Source organism: Nanorana parkeri, unplaced genomic scaffold (assembly GCF_000935625.1).
Source record: "Nanorana parkeri isolate BGI_ZX_2015 unplaced genomic scaffold, ASM93562v1 scaffold4, whole genome shotgun sequence".
NCBI lineage: Eukaryota > Metazoa > Chordata > Amphibia > Anura > Dicroglossidae > Nanorana > Nanorana parkeri.
The window spans coordinates 1555687-1571769 of NW_017306272.1; the positions used below are offsets into that span (position 1 = coordinate 1555687).

General features: G+C 43.4%; 1 protein-coding gene across 1 annotated transcript in view; it reads right to left on the reverse strand.

Annotated features, from left to right (window-relative positions):
* The window catches only part of PLCL2 (phospholipase C like 2), a 174932-nt gene extending 161086 nt beyond the window's left edge, over nucleotides 1-13846 (reverse strand). Inside the window, exon 1 of the mRNA XM_018576309.1 lies at nucleotides 13376-13846. Coding sequence (XP_018431811.1) covers nucleotides 13376-13669 — 294 coding nt within the window. The 5' untranslated portion in view covers nucleotides 13670-13846. The remainder of the gene's footprint in view (nucleotides 1-13375) is intronic.
* Nucleotides 13847-16083: the final 2237 nt, after the last annotated feature.

The window sequence follows — 16083 nt, forward strand, 5'->3', positions numbered from 1 at the left end:
GTGGCAGAGCGGGGGATCGGTAAATATCATTGATATTTACCGATCCTCCGTGTGAGAAGGACAAACACCGGAGCGATCGTCTGATCACTCCAGTGTTTGTAAATAACTGGGGACACATAGTATTATGTGTCCCCAGTTATGAATGAACAGGCTGTGATTCACATTTCTTTTCTATTTTAAAAGGGAAATGTCAGGGGTCTGTTTGGACCCCTAATATTTCCCCGAAGCCCCCCCAACAGTAAAAAAATAAATAAATCAAAATAAAAATACAAAATTATAATAAAAAAATAAAAAAATGTAAAAAATTTTTTTTCAAAAAGTGTAAACTGCTCCCCCCACACGCATATTATTAGACATGTGCGAAGACTAAAAATTAATTTCAGATGAAATGTGTATGTGTAATGCCCTGTGCGTTGATCTGTGGCTGTATGTGTGTTGTGCTGTGTGCGCGTTGTGCTCTGTGTGTGTTTGTTTGTGTTATGCAGGGCAACTGGTGGCGAGTAACTTTGAAGGCCTGGCTAGTAGCTCAGGACCTGAAATTTTGAGCCCTGCTCTATAGAATAGTTATGGTATGCAGAAATCTTCCATTTAAGAGTTTGTGAACAAGGAGGTTTACTCATTCTGCGGCTGCACATACAGATTTTAGGTATAAAACTATACCAAATGTTATAAGCACATACAAATATTACGAACAGCGCTCTCGGATTGGGCCAAGGGAATAGGGTACTGTAGTTCTACCTCGCCTGCAGCCCTAAGAGACAGGAGGAGTGCCTGCACTTGTGAGACAAAAAACAGACGTGAGGGCGCGAGGCTAGGGGGACTATGAAACTGGTAGTGACACAGTGGAGAAAGTAAGAGGAAATGGTTCACTTACTTTAAGTGGGTCTCGGGACCAGATGGATGTGACAGTGTGTCCGTGTCCCCGCTGAGGCAATGTGAAGTGCCAGTGATGTGAGGACTGACGTCAGGCTGGGCTGCAGCTGCGGGTGGAGGAAACCGGGCTGTGAGGTGGATGTGTCTGGGCCAGTATCCGTGCCGTGGTGAAGATGCAGGATGGAGAATCGGCCGGGATGGGGGTGGAGTGAGGAAGGATCAGGTTGGTGAAGTAGTGGGTGGAGGCTCGGGAGCAACGCGTTTCGAGGCTGTTACCTCTTTGTCAAGCTCATTAGGAATGGTGTTTTTTGTACCAAATGTTATAGTAATTTATAGTAAAATTCACGAAGCATAAAAGCCACAAACAATAAGAAGATCTGTCTTGCGCTGAACTCACAAAGTTTTAGCGGTCACTTATAAATTACATTAACGCTATGCAAATTCTTTACTAAATCCGGGCTCATGTGTCACTGCAGCTTGTAAATGAAATCCAGTTTGATGACATCGGTTTGTGAGCTCCATCATAGCGAGGGTATGTCTGCTAGACATTAAAGATGATGCTTGTTAAAATGTTCTTCATTATTTGAAATATGACATGTGTAAAGCCTATATAATGTGCACATTACACAGCAACAAGGAACAGAAAAAAACAAAAAACACAGCAGCCATTGTCAAGGTCAATGTGCATTTCCCCAACATGTGCACATCTATATCAGAGATGTACTCTGTTTAACCAACATTGCAGTAATTGTCACAGTGGGGTAGGGAGGATGGCACCTGCAATACAGGAATGTTTCAATCACCCATTACGCGAGCAGAAAAAATTGCCGTCTGGAGACGGCAACCCGCAGATGCTGCAGTGCCGTCCGTCCGTTTTTTTACTACGGGCGGACGGCAAGAGGTTAATATACCCTGGGAAGGTGAGATTCCTGTCTTGAAGGTTTGATCTCTATATCAAGTTGCCATTAAAAGGATGTAGGGGTTGATTTACTAAAGGCACATAGGCTGTTCACTTTGCAAGGGAGTTTTCCCTCAGCTTAGTGAATGTGCTGAAAATTCACTTTGCAAAGAATAGCCAATGACAAGCGAGGAAAATGTTAACAAAAAACAAAACAGTATGTTTGCTTGCACATGATTGGATGATAGAAGTCAGCAGTGAACAACCTATTTGACTTTAGTAAGTCAACCCAAGTGTATTCAAAAAATCAACCCAGGGCACCCGAATTCTTTCCTAAGCAATGAAATGTTGTGGGGTACAGCTGAAATAAGAAAACCAGTTTTATCCATTCAGAAATAAAAAGATTGATCCACATTTCCCTACTTTGTGATGGAAAAAAGGCTGAGGCCTTTAAAAGCCACATTTTGTGGATAAGGTTGATGAAGGAGAAGGTTCCCTGAAACGTGTCCCTAAGGCCAACAGTATGTAGGTGGAGCCGATCATAGAAGAGTTGGGTCGGAATCCAAGTGATTCCATCTATGTTCTTGTGATACTGCGTTCACACCTTACTTCTGGTCATGGATAGGGGGGCTCAGCTACCAAAACCACTTACTTTCCTACCAATTGTGAAGCAAAGGCAACAACACATCATGTTCAACTATAGGGAGAATTTTATATGGTAGTCTAGTGTTACAAAAGCTCAGGACCTCCATTCTCAGGCCCAGGAAACTTGGAATGCACTTGATCTACAGTTATTTAAGGTCCCGGAGTTCACCAACTTAAATAACTTGTTCACTGTCCTATTAAATGAGCTGGGTGAACCTGTGCTAACACTTTACTGTCTGTGGGTGTATGTTACCAAGAGCTGCAAGGAGGATTGATCTACTAGCCGTACGGTTACACTGTACTTCCTCGGGTCAAGTTCTTGCAGCTTGTTAGAAATATAGTTGGTTTTTATGGGACCTGCTATCAGCTATCTTATTGCCACAATTCTGAAGCATGACACTCCGTAATGAGGGTCGGCATCTTCAAAAGAATAAACTGTTTACTCTAAACAGGAAAACTTGTTTCTAGCCAATACTTCATTAAGAGACAAGAGGGCATGCATTCCATAATCTGCGCACGGTTTGTTTCCTCCTTTACGCCATGACAGGTTGTTGGCACTGAACTCGATAAACCTGACTCCAAAACTCATTTAGCTTCAGCAGGTTTCATTATTTTTAGTTTACTGTAGCTGGATTGCATTCCTATGCTGCAATCTAATACTCTATCTTTACATGTTCCCAGTATAAATCACTGTCCTTCCAGAACAGAGCAGGTAAGAATTACTGCACATATCCACTTCAAGACGCTCCATAAGGTTAATTGATGAACTGTATTCATGCTACTTCCCACATAAAGCAATCTCTTCCTATTCCTTTCTAAAGTAGCATCCAATACAGATGGGAAATAATTACTACCGTAATTATTTTCTTCGATATGGTGCTGCAACACACAAATCTTTGCATTATCTATTCAGGTATCTATAGCACAAAGAAATGCAGCTTGTAAAATCAAATTTGAAGTTGAGCAAGCAGGGCCTGGTGATAACAGTGCACAAAACAAATTATTTTCTTCAGTGCTTAAATTTTTTTCATTCTTGAAGACTAATGAACAGCATAGGAACCCACCATGCAAATTATACCTTTTACTGTAAAGATGACAAGTAAACAAATGATACAAACACATTTTGTATTCACTTTGTGCCTTTTAGAACAACTTGCGTTTTTTTTTTTACAGTATTTGTGCTTTGAACCTGTTCAATTTGCTCCAACAAGGGGGAAAACATTCCTTCCTGATCCCATAAGGCAATCGGATATTCCCTGGATCAACAATCTCTGATGCCTAATATACCTATAATAACTCAATATCCAGTAATATTCTGTGCATTTAAGAATACATCCAGATGTTTTTTAAAACAATTAACCGAGCTAGCTAGAAATAGCTCCTGGGGAATCTATTCCACATTTTCACAGCTCTGACTGTGAAGAATCCTTTCCGTATGCAAAGGTTAAACCTCTTCTCCTCCAGACGCAAAGAGTGCCCCTTGTCCTTTGCAGTGACCTTAACGTGAATAAATTTGGCACCAAGCTCTTTATATGGACCATTAATGTATATTTACATGGTGATCATGTGCCCCCTTAATCGTCTCTTCATCAGAGAGAACAAATTCAGGTCAGCTAATCTGTCCTCATATCTCCCATAGAATTGTCTCTCTCCCCTGAAGAAGCCCTTTTCGGTGCGTAACATGTAGGGACTTACAGGAGCGTTTATACCATTCTGATAACAAACAACCATATACATCGTAACTGCACGGTATTGTCACCATTCGGTGAACCTGCATTTGTAAAAGCATTTTTATTGATGATTTTGTATTCCGTTTTTTATCTTAAATAATGTATACAACGATTTATTGAATAAATGTACTTCTAAGATTTTTATACACGAGGTCTGGACTTGTTTCTTAAAAGCCCCCCTTTTTTTCTTTTCCCCTCTGGGTCCTCGCACACCCCACTGTGGAAATACCCTTTTTTTTTTTTTTTCTTCTTGCATTTGAAACCTGGGATGTGAAACTTCCAGCTCCTCTATATGTCTTCTGCAACGCATGTCTACTAATATTATCCCTTAATCTGTCCTCATAGCTGAGCTCCTCCATGCCTCTTAAGAGTTTGGCTGGACTTTCTCCAGTTCCACAACATCCTTTTTGTGAACTGGTGCCCAAAACTGAACTGCATATTCCAGATGAGGTCTTACTGATGCTTTGTAATGGGATGTCCAACAAGCTCAGATAGGTTTGATGGTTAATCACCCAGGATTTTATGGCCATATAGTGTAGATACCTTACAGGAGGATTCCAACCTAAAATAGACGACAACAAATTGACAATTCTAGTGATATGTTTGACCTTCTGGGACTTCAGAATGCTGCAACAAGTAATACAATCAATACTTTTCTCGGAGCTTCTGCTCCCTCCAGAAATAGACACACACTCCAATCTTTACAATCTTCTTTACTTATACCAACAACTATGCAGTCGTTGACTGAATACAATTAGTTGGATTTTTTCAGTAGGTGCTCGCACAACAGTTATTGATAGTGATTGCATGGGAATTCTAAAAACAAACTGCATTATGTACGGCCAGCTAAACTCGTGCTGACAACCAAGAAAATGCACTGGAAGAAAAGGCAAAAGACTCAAGGCGGCCCTGGACAGTATATTAGCTGCCTCTTCACTGTATACACTCACTGGCCGCTTTATTCTCACTCGTTAACACAAATATCTAATCAGCCAATCACATGACAGAAACTCAATACATTTAGGCGTGTAGACATGGTCAAGATGGTCTGCTGAAGTTCAAACTGAGCATCAGAATGGGGCAGACAGGTGATTTAAGTGACTTTGAACATGGCATGGTTGTTGGTGCCAGGTGGGCTGGCTGAAATATTTTAGCAACTGCTGATCTACTGGGATTTTCATACACAACAATCTCTCTGGCTTACAGAGAATGGTCTGAAAGAGAGAAAATATCCAGTGAGCGGCAGCTCTCTGGGCAAGAATACCTTGTTGATGCCAGAGGAGAATGGCCAGACTGGTTCAAGCTGATAGGAAGGCAACAGTAACACAAATAACCACTTGTTACAACTGAGGTATGCAGAATAACATCTCTGAACACACAACACATTGATCCTTGAAGCAGATGGGCTACAGCCACAGAAGACCACACCGAGGGCCACTTCTGTCAGCTAAGAACAGGAAACCGAGGCTACAGTTTGCAAGGGCTCAGCAAAATTGTAAAATAGAAGATTGGAAAAACATTGCCTGGTCTGATGAGTCTCAATTTCTGGATTCGGATGGTCGGGTCAGAATTGGATGTAAACCTAATGAAAGCATGGATCCATCCTGCCTTTATCAACAGTTCAGGAAAAGTCCCATCACTGGAGCCATTTTTAAAAATTTATTTAATTTTTTATCCGATTAACCGATTAATCGAACTTAATAATCGGCTAACTAATCGATTTTGAAAATAATCGTTAGCTGCAGCTCTACATGTCAGTATGGACCAAACTCTCCAAGGAATGTTTCCATCACCTTGTTGAATCAATGCCACAAAGAGTTAAAGCAGCACTGAAGACAAAAGGGGCCCAACCCAGTACTAGCAAGGTGTACCTAATAAAGTGGCCAGTGAGTGTATATAGAAGCATAACATTTTAAAAATTGTAGTTTTGAAGGGTAACCACTGGGAAACAACTGTTTAAACATTTATAGAGCAGTTAATGTTTTCCAGGATGTGAGCAGACATGAATAGAAGGATCTCCACATTCCACACATTGACAGCCAAGTGACTCAGAGGAGGGATACCCCTTCCTCTAGCAGAGACATCTAAAACTTCAGTCCTCCATATTCTGATGTATTGATTCTTTATCTTCTCTTTCCGTGTCTACACTAAAGGAAATGTGTAGGCTGCCATTGCAGACCTCCTTCTAAAGATGCTTGCTACCTTGCTATCTCTGGTTTCAATATTCAGTGAATCACTTTGTGGGGACAAGCATGCAGCCCGTGAACTGCATACTTACCAAAAGTCAACGACTCAGAAACTTAAAGCCATCAGATCAGTATGGCAACCAAGTAACTTGAATTTTAGGAGAGAAGATCAGCACCAGCAGCCTACACACTGCTCTGAGTACAGGTTTTCATTAAGAACTAACTGGAAAAACTGAATGTCAACACATGGACGTGAAACGCTAGTTTCTAACTATAGAATGCACAAACAATCTTAGAAGAAGTTCAAAACATTTTCCCTATTTTGTATAAAACAAATCCAAGGACAAGAGTCACCACACATTTATTTAACTCCTTACACTGGCATTCCAAAGGCAGCACTTAAAGTGACATTAAACTTTTTTCACTCCCCCCCAATGTTAATGTCAGCACTTACCTTAAATGATGTCTCTTAATCTGAACTTCCTCTTCTTTCCTGTCCTTTTCAGCCTTCTCTCCAGCGCTGAGGCGGTTCTCCTATCCAGCGCTGACTCCTCTGTCCTTGCTGGCACTTCTTGTCCCACGGTGTCTGCATGCGGGTACACGCGTCCATAGACTTACCTTGTGTCACTCGTCATCTCCAGGCCGAAAACCCGAACTGCACATGCGCCCGCCCCAAGATGCTTTGCGGCCGCCCGAGCTTTTTCGGACGGGAGCACACGGAGAAGACACAGGTAAGTTAAACTGCTTTTAAAGCGTTTTTTTTTTTACTTTTTGCATACATCTACTGCTTGCTAGCAGCAGATATATGCAAAAAAGTGAGGGTTTAGAAACCCTTTAAAAATATAGTGTATGATATACTGTACATTGTGAGTAGAACGCATCTAACAATGTTACAAAAGTGTAATTGAAGGGTTAGGTAAAACCACAAAATGTGTGTATTTATACTGTACCATGAATTCCGAACAGCATAGACCAGTCATCAATACCAGGGATAAGTGATAGGATTGCTTGCATATAGACAGGGCATCTGTGGCAACCCCCATCTATTGTTCTGTGTAAGTGTCCTTATAAGCTTACACCAAGGGGAAAAACACATATGAAGACCTCTCAGAATGACCACACAATGTCTACAACGCAAAAAGAATATATATAACAACTTGTGCGATACTAATCTTATGTCTACAAAAGTAGCAAACATGCATGGGCAACTTCATGGAAAAATTCAGAAGCCTGTTAGCCTAGTCCAGTTAAAAGTTGGTACGCAAGCTTTCACAAACTTAGGAAAAGGGGGTAGCCTGCTGTAGCTTCATTTTTCGGCACATGTGGAATTTTAAATCAGAGAACTGAAGCATATTCGGTACCCTTATTGGGAAACTTAATGTGGTGTTCAAAGCTTATAATCAAACAATAATAAAAAAAAAAAAAAGGATTGCATAGAATCCATACATTCTCCTTACCTCTAAATGACTTAAACAGTATCTGAACATATAGACCTTAAAGCCCAACTTTGGACACTTTTTTAAATAAATACGGCCAACAGGCAGGGTAAAAAGTTAAAAAAAAAAGAGTCAGCTCAGGCTGCAATACCCATTTGTAAGCTGGAGCTGTCAGCTGTCAAATTTACAAAACAATGCTGGCGGTCAGGTTTTCTTGCAGGAGAGACTCTGTAGGTCTCTTTTCCAAAAAAATTATCTGACCTGTTTGCTAGCAATGTTTTTTTTGAATGCACATCGAGCCACGCATGTGCAGATCAGTGTACAATCCAAGCATCTGTTGGGTGTCGCATGTGCAGGAGTTACATCACCCTTGGCCAGCCAGTCAAGAGGGCTTAAGGCACCGAACCTAGACCAGATGAAGATGTCAGCGGCAGCAGCTAGGGACATCGTGGATATCACAGTGCTGAAATGAGCCGCTTTGGCAGGTACTGCAAGTCTGCCATAATGTGCAAATATGCGCTGCATACCTGCACATTGCACATGGTAGAAACCCTGACTGCCGGCCGCAAAGTTTTATTCAGCTTTAATATGCCCATTATAATGAAAGCTAGGGATCACATTTTCCAGTTGCAGCATGAAAAATATGAAGCGTCATAGAAATGTATGGAATCTGACATGTACTGTGTTTAATGGTAACAATTGCATGAATGTGGACCAGCCTTAAACAGAGTGTGTCACTTACAAGAGCAAGATGTCATTTAACCCCTGCTGCTCAAAACCGCTTAAAGGGCTAATCAACAGAAAGCAACCAAATGGGGAGTGCATAGAAGAAAAATCACGTGAAACACATTGCAAAGATAAATATAGGAACAACTGTGTTTAATGACTGAATGTTCTAATGTCTGTATACCTGGAAAAGTCTAACACTGAATTCACACTACTGAATTGGAGAAACGCTGCAGTTTAGCACACAACTTAGGGCGCACATGAAAAGTACCTGCAACATTAAAAAAAAAAATCCACACAATGCATGGTTTACATCTGAGTATTGCAGTGCGTTAAAATGCATGTGCGTTGTGGTGAACTGACATGGGGCATAGGGTGCAACTGAAAACAAATGGTCTCACTGTGCACGACACTCAGCTTCCATATGTTAACCTGTGCTGCAGGAACATGCAGTAAAAAGCACATTTTGCTGCCAGTTACCACAACGCTACATTAACAACATTAACATTTAGTAAAATAGACAAGCATTTCAAAAGGCACGGATTCACATCAAACACAGGATTTTAATACCACTATAGTGTAAATTCAGCCTGAGTAATGAAACACATTGTACCAATTGTATAAAGAATGCACAGTTTGTGCATTATTTGGGTGTCTAGGCCCCTGGTGGCCAACCAGCAGCCTGGGGGGCAACATGGCACTTTCCTTGGGGCCCCTGAAGGCAGTAGTCCATTTTCCTATTGCTCTGTAGTAGCTGTGATCTCCAGCAGTCTTATGTTATTTGTGTCCACTCTATGACTGTCTCCTGAAGCATGTCCCCAGTGAACAATAACTCCTATAGCATGTTTGCACTCTTTGCCCATCTCTGGTTGCAAGCAATTAGTCTTTGACCATCTCTTGCAGCAAGCAGGTAGTCTTTGACCATCTCTTGCAGCATGCAGGTAGTCTTTGACCATCTCTTGCAGCAAGCAGGTAGTCTTTGACCATTTCTTCTAGCCAACAGGTAGTCTTTGACCAACTCCTGTTTGTTCGCAGTCTCTGGCAGCTTTCTGCAGCATTACATTCATCAAAGCAGAACACTGGGGAAATGTTTTCTTAACCCCACACTGCAAGAGTCAAGTGCTCGTTTTTGTCTAGTTAAACATATCAAAGTTATACACCGAGCCACTTTGTTCCTAGACCATTCCCTTCCGCCTCCCTCCTCCTCCACTGCAGTATATCCCTTGGATTTCTCAAGTCATATACAAAAAGTGTATTGGACGCGATGACTCGTAGCACCTTAGACCATTGAGCGGAGGGGGGAGCGGCATGAAAGGGGCCGTGCTAATGGCCAGCTGGATTCGAGGATCGGGCGACTATAACTTTTTTTATTTTTGAACCTAGACAAAAACGAACACTTAACCCTTGCAGCACAGAGGTAGCCCCACTGCAAGGGTTAACGGATTCTGTCCAGGAGTTGTTGTTTAAGCTAACCTTTAAAGTGTGTCCATAACATTTAAATTCTAAAGCCTAGCAGCCCCACTGCAAGGTTTAAGAAATTTTTCCCCCGAAGTATTGCTTGAAATATTATGTGTGGCCCTTTGATGATGCCAACTGAAGCCCCTATATCAAGAAAGTTGATCATTACTAGTCTGGCGGTCTCTTGGTCTGGCACTGAGATGTGTCCACCCTGTCCATGTATTTCCTGTTCCTTTACATACACTAATAACATCAAATGTTACAATATCAAATCTCTTTAAATATTTTATTTTTTGTTGTGTTTTTTTTTTATTTTACTTTATCCTCCAAAACACCTTTTCTTCATGGTGCCGAAAATATTTACTGAAAACCGTTGTTAGAACAGCATTTCAAGGTTGACCAATGTTTTTCAATGTTTCTTAGCGATGCCAGGGATACAACACTTTATACACCTCCCCTTATACGAGCCTGAGCTCACATGAAGTAAAATTAAATGATAATCCTTCGAGCAAAAGAGTTTGTAAAACAAAGGTTCAGAAGCGAAGGCTCGAGCACACAGCCTTGTAGACACAAGCCTGAAAGAGTCACAAACACCACAGTGAAAGGGGGGGGGGGGGAGGAATAGACGAGCATCACATGATCTGCGTTTGCAGCGTTACATTCAGAATTGCATGGATCACATTTTCAAATGGCATACATATAGAAAGCGCAATATGAAGTTAGATCATGATAGAAGAGGTATGCCAGGCTGCTATAGCCGGGAGGCATCATGACATGGTATAGTGAAGTACAACTCATATCAAAGGTTTCTGCTAGTACAAGCTGTAAATTAAATATGCAAATGAAATGTTATTTCACAGTAATCTGAAATATGATTGGTGGCAGCTGGTTTCTATACTGCACATTAGCAGTGCTTCAATGCCACTGAACAAGTTTAACCGTGTTTAAAGCCTTTCACTGGGAAAACCAAAAGCCTCCCCTTGCAGCGGGCTACCCCTCCACTGCAAGGGTTAACTGTTGGTCAATGTCTATGGGAACTGTGTACAGGACTTTTCATTTACCTATCACATTGTATATTTTACATTCACAGATCGGGGGCGGGAATCAGTGTTACAAATGAATGAATAAAATTGATAGAAGTCCACCCTACATGCAGGAGTGACCAGCAGAATCTCACCTTACATCCAGAAGTGCCCAGCAGAGTTCCCCCTGCCATCCAGAAGTGCCTAGCAGAGTCCCTCCCTAAATCCATGTGTGCCCAGCAGGGTCCCCCTGCCATCCAGAAGTGCCTAGCAGAATCCCTGCCTAAACCCATGTGTGCCCAGCAGGGTCCCCATTACATCCAGGAGTGCCCAGCAGAGTTCCCCCCTACATCCAACAGTCTCAATCAGAGCCCCCCCTCCGCCCACCTTACATTCATGTGTACCCAGAAGTCGCCCCCCTTTTAAGTGGCATAAAAAGAGGGCAGAAGCTGGGAGGTCAGGATGGGAGCCATATGGAGGGAATGGGGAGAATAAAATCAGTGGTTGCTAGGATGCTGGTGGTTCTAGCAACCACCCATAGTGAAGGGGGGGAATCTGCACTTTGGATGGAGGGAGGGTCACGGCTGGCAGTGGATGCCCAGTTCTACACATTACTATGCACAAACTAGAGCATCCACTGCCAGCCCACTGGGGCTGCTGCAAGCCAGATAAAATCTAGTATCTTGACATGGCACGCAGGTCTTACTTTAGGGACCTCGTGGCATGGAGTAAAAAGGTTGAGAAAGGCTTTTTTAGAATATTAAGCTCCATGTTCTATGTGGAATTAAACACAGCTGTATTTTGATAACAAACAAAAGTGGAACTTACAACTACCGAGCAGTTCCTGACCAGGTGAATGTGAAGACCCAGCAATTGGCAGAACGCAATGTACGCAAGAGGTTTACATATTCAACAGGAACATATACATACTAGTTCCAAACAATCATCTGCATATAACACAACGTCCAGTGACCCACACTATGACAACAATCTAATATCAATTACCACATTGTGAACATCACTACTGCCTTGTGCAGTGCTATATTTAATGATCACAGACATGCTTAGTATATACAAGTGAACCCGTGGCACCTGAAGTATGGATGGCAGAGCTCATGGCCAAAGCCTCAATTTGTAGTCGTAACATCAGTTTTACTTTTAACAATAAAAATAACACGAGATGTTTATTTACACCCTGAATCAATTTATAAATCAGCGGTGGCAAAAGCCGTCTCTCTTCCTGTCCCAGTGATTTGCCCCATTGGGCCCACTTCCTGCTGGCTATATTAAGCAAAGTGCACACAGACAAACCCAGTCACCAACTGAGTAATGACATCTTGGCATCTCAGACGGTCTAGTGTGCTGCAGGTGATATTGATATATGGGCTGCTCTGAAAAAGATAGGTAGCACTAGTGCAAGGGGCTTCAGATGCATAAATAAAGCAGTGCAGTAACCCATAGCAACCAATCGGTTAATCTCCGTACACTAAACTGAAATTGATTGGTCTCTATGGCCAGGATAAGCAAATATTGCCTATATACAAGAGGCAAGTATAGTCTTCCTTGAGTGTTGGGGTGCTTTCTGTATTTCTTCCAGATCTGTGTAATAACCCAGTAATGTGCAGGAGCTTTCTGTAATAAAGACCAGTCACTGCTGCTCTACCTCCTTGTGTAGGGTGACTGGTCTCGTCTCCGCCCCCCTCTTCTAGTTTTCGGTAGGCAGCCTGTAGTGAGGCCCCTCCCACAGCTCTGCTCTTCACAGGTTATGTGCCACTGCTACTTTTACAAGGTAATAACTATGTATCCAAAAGGTATTTGGTGCACACAAAGTGGATTTATATCCCCTGTGGCTATTGTGGAATATGTTTGAATAAAAGCTTATGTGCCTTGAGTTCACCTTAAAATAAGGCAGTGAAGTGACCCATAGCTGTCAAGAACTCGTCAGTTAATCTCAGCACATGAAAATGAAATTGTCAGGTCTCTATTGCCCATGTTCCTGTGCACCACCTTATCATACAAGTCTCTCTATAATAAGTGGACCTGCCTTACAGTCATCAGCTGAAGACAACAATCACATACAGGTCTATGTTATTAAGCAGTGCAAAGGGCACCAAGGCAAAGCAATGTGCAGTTAAACCACAATGACCAATCAGAATCAGCCGTTCATTAGGTTAACGGGAAAAAAAGATGCTTGCTAAGAGTTAGTGCCTGCTGCCTTGTTATATAAGATATTTTGTAAGACCAATAATTGAAAAAGCAGTTGTGGACTGTGTAATCGATGATGACGGAATATGTGACAGCCACACTATTGACGTTTTGTAGAAGAAAAAAAAAAAAAGTGTGTTAGCAATTGCCACGCACAGGCGGTATCTATGCAACAAGCACTTCCACGTTTCCTCACCTTGATAATACTGCTCCTGCGAGGGAGACCCTGCTTGCCGTTTTTGTCAAGGCCGGGGCTGTCGGGCTGTGCGGATCCGCTCTCCTCCCTGCCATCCGCCCGGGCGCAATCTCCATTGGACACACCGCCGCCGCCGGGCGCAACCTCCATTTTACACTTCCCTCCATCGCTTTCCCCAGTTCCCTTCTCCCCGCCGGTCGTGGCGGCCAGCTTCGTGATGACAGAATCCAGTTGTGAGGGCACGCTACCGTTACCCTCACCTGCACAACCTCCTCCCCCCACCGGTTCTGCCATGAGCCCTTCAGCAGCAGAGCCTCTTCTTCTCTTCTACTTCTCTCTTTCTGCAAGATCAGCTCCAATAAGAAGAATAAAGGAGAAAAGATGTGATCACGGAAAGGCCGGCGCTTTGTGCTGACACCTGAGTCTCCAATGGCGAGGTTTTAAAATGCGGGAAGATGAAATGAAAAATCCAATCCGAGGCATCGGCTTCCTGGAGGAGGAAAAAAAAAAGGACACGGTGTATCAAGGCGCTGCAACTGTCCAAGCAGAGACACGGCATCAATCACAACATGTACATATGTATCAATGCGTGTGTGTATTGCTAATATATATATACACATACACACACACATCTGACTGCACATACCAAAGCACAATAGCATGTAAGAGATGCCTTTGGTTGAGCACCTTCATTCATAGGTGATGGTGTACTTACAGCAAGAGATGTTACAACACACATTCATCATGAGATGAGAGGATGTGTAATGTCACATCTCCAGTGTGCTCCAGCTGTCACACACACACAACACATGCACTAAGCTCTCCCTAGGAGGAGGAAACCACAGGGCTCATCCTCTCTATCTACACTCCACAAGACATACCACAAAGGCTCATCACACATGTACATCGCACACACAGGCGGCGGCGGCTCCCCCGTTCTGCTGCTAGTCTGGTCACTTCGCTGGGAGTCCCAATGACAGCTGTGGCTTTGTGTTGCTGCTGCTGCCATGCATGTGTGTGCAATGCCCCTGAGATGTGCTCACACCATATGCTGCTAGCTAGCCGGAGCTCTGACTTCCACTGATCGGAGCGGGGATGAAGCAGGATGTGTGTGTGATCCTGACTCCGGCTACTGATGTACATGTGGAAGGGTGTGTGCGGGGCTGCCAGGGAGATCCGGGCACATCTAATAGGAGTTGCATGCATGTAGCGGATGGATGGTGATCAAAGCGGTGCATATGTCAGTGGGCAGAAGGGAAGTCTACGGCGGTGATCAGGTACGGCTGCGGACATGCGGATCCTCTCCTGTCATAACACTCACCTAGATTCCCGGACTCCCCCTGGCCGGAGCGCCAGCCGCTACCACCGGCACCCTGAGCAGCTTCTGCACTGCCGGGGTGAAACCACAACACCCGTGGGGGGCGGGCCTTTCCCCTGCCAGTCAACCCGGCAGCCCGCGGTTCATTGGTCTCCGAACCAACCCGTGAGCTGGCTTCCCCGCCGTTCACCACGCCCACCTGTCAGCGCTCTGATACGCCTACCTGCAGCCCCGGGGATGTGCGGCCAGGCGATGCATCTTCCGCGGGCGATGAGTTCTCTTCTTTCCCGCATCGGGATCGCTCAGACTTCAAGGAACATCGGATAGGGAGGCTGGCACTGCGGGAGCGCTCCTTCTGAAAATGCTTTCATTGGATCATGCTGATCCAGTGGCTTCAATGCTTTCTGACCTGAAACAAGTTGGCTGCCATCACTCTACTTTGCTGAGAGCATTTTTAGAAGGAAGTCAACAGTGTCAAAATCATTAATTTAAAGTATTACTAAAGACTCACCATATTCTAGCCTGATGCGTCCCAGGAAGACTGTAAAGCAATCTCTAGTAAATATTTTCCTTCCTGTCTGCAAATATATATCTACAATTCTGTTTTTTTTTACCGCCGCTGACTCCAGGTCCCAGAGTGCCACTTCCCCGAACCTCTGGTTAGGGGACATCTAATAAATAAAATAAAAACACCCTCCAAACACACACACATGCTTTCTACTCTAAATTATGGTGCAGAGGGGAAATTGAAGATGCATTTTGCTGGTCAGGTAGGAGTGAAGGAGGTACTACTGGTATATTACAAGCCCGGAGCATGGGTAGGGCATCATGAAGAATTCTCATATCTCATCATCCCCAGACATGAGCAGTGTTCAGGTCTATGTGAGAGCAGGATGTGGTCACAGCACCCACCCAAATCACATCTCATGTAAATGGCCCCGAAACCTCCAAGGGCCCCACTGCAGCTTCCCAGTCAGCACAAATGGTATGTCTGCCGCCGAATCATGCATTGCAAAATCAACTTTAAATGAGATGAAACTCAAGTTTTACTGAGAATGAAATCTTCTTCTGGGGGAGCTACATATATTTTTAGCACAGTCTTACCATTCTCTGTTCTGAAAGTGGGGATGTTTGCAATCATATCATTTCTGGAACAGAACATTAAATGGGAGGATTCATCTTTAATGTCATCACCTGAGCTATCTTAGTGATGTACTAGGAGGGAGAGTATAATCTCCTTCATACCTTTGTTGCATCTTGATTTTCATGATCTCTTCCAGCCTCTTTACAGCCACTTCCTGTCTACATGCGCTCCAGCAATGGCTGCATGACATTTCTTAGAGCAGGTTTCCTAATGGTGACAGTGGACCATGTCTGTGTAATGTGTGCT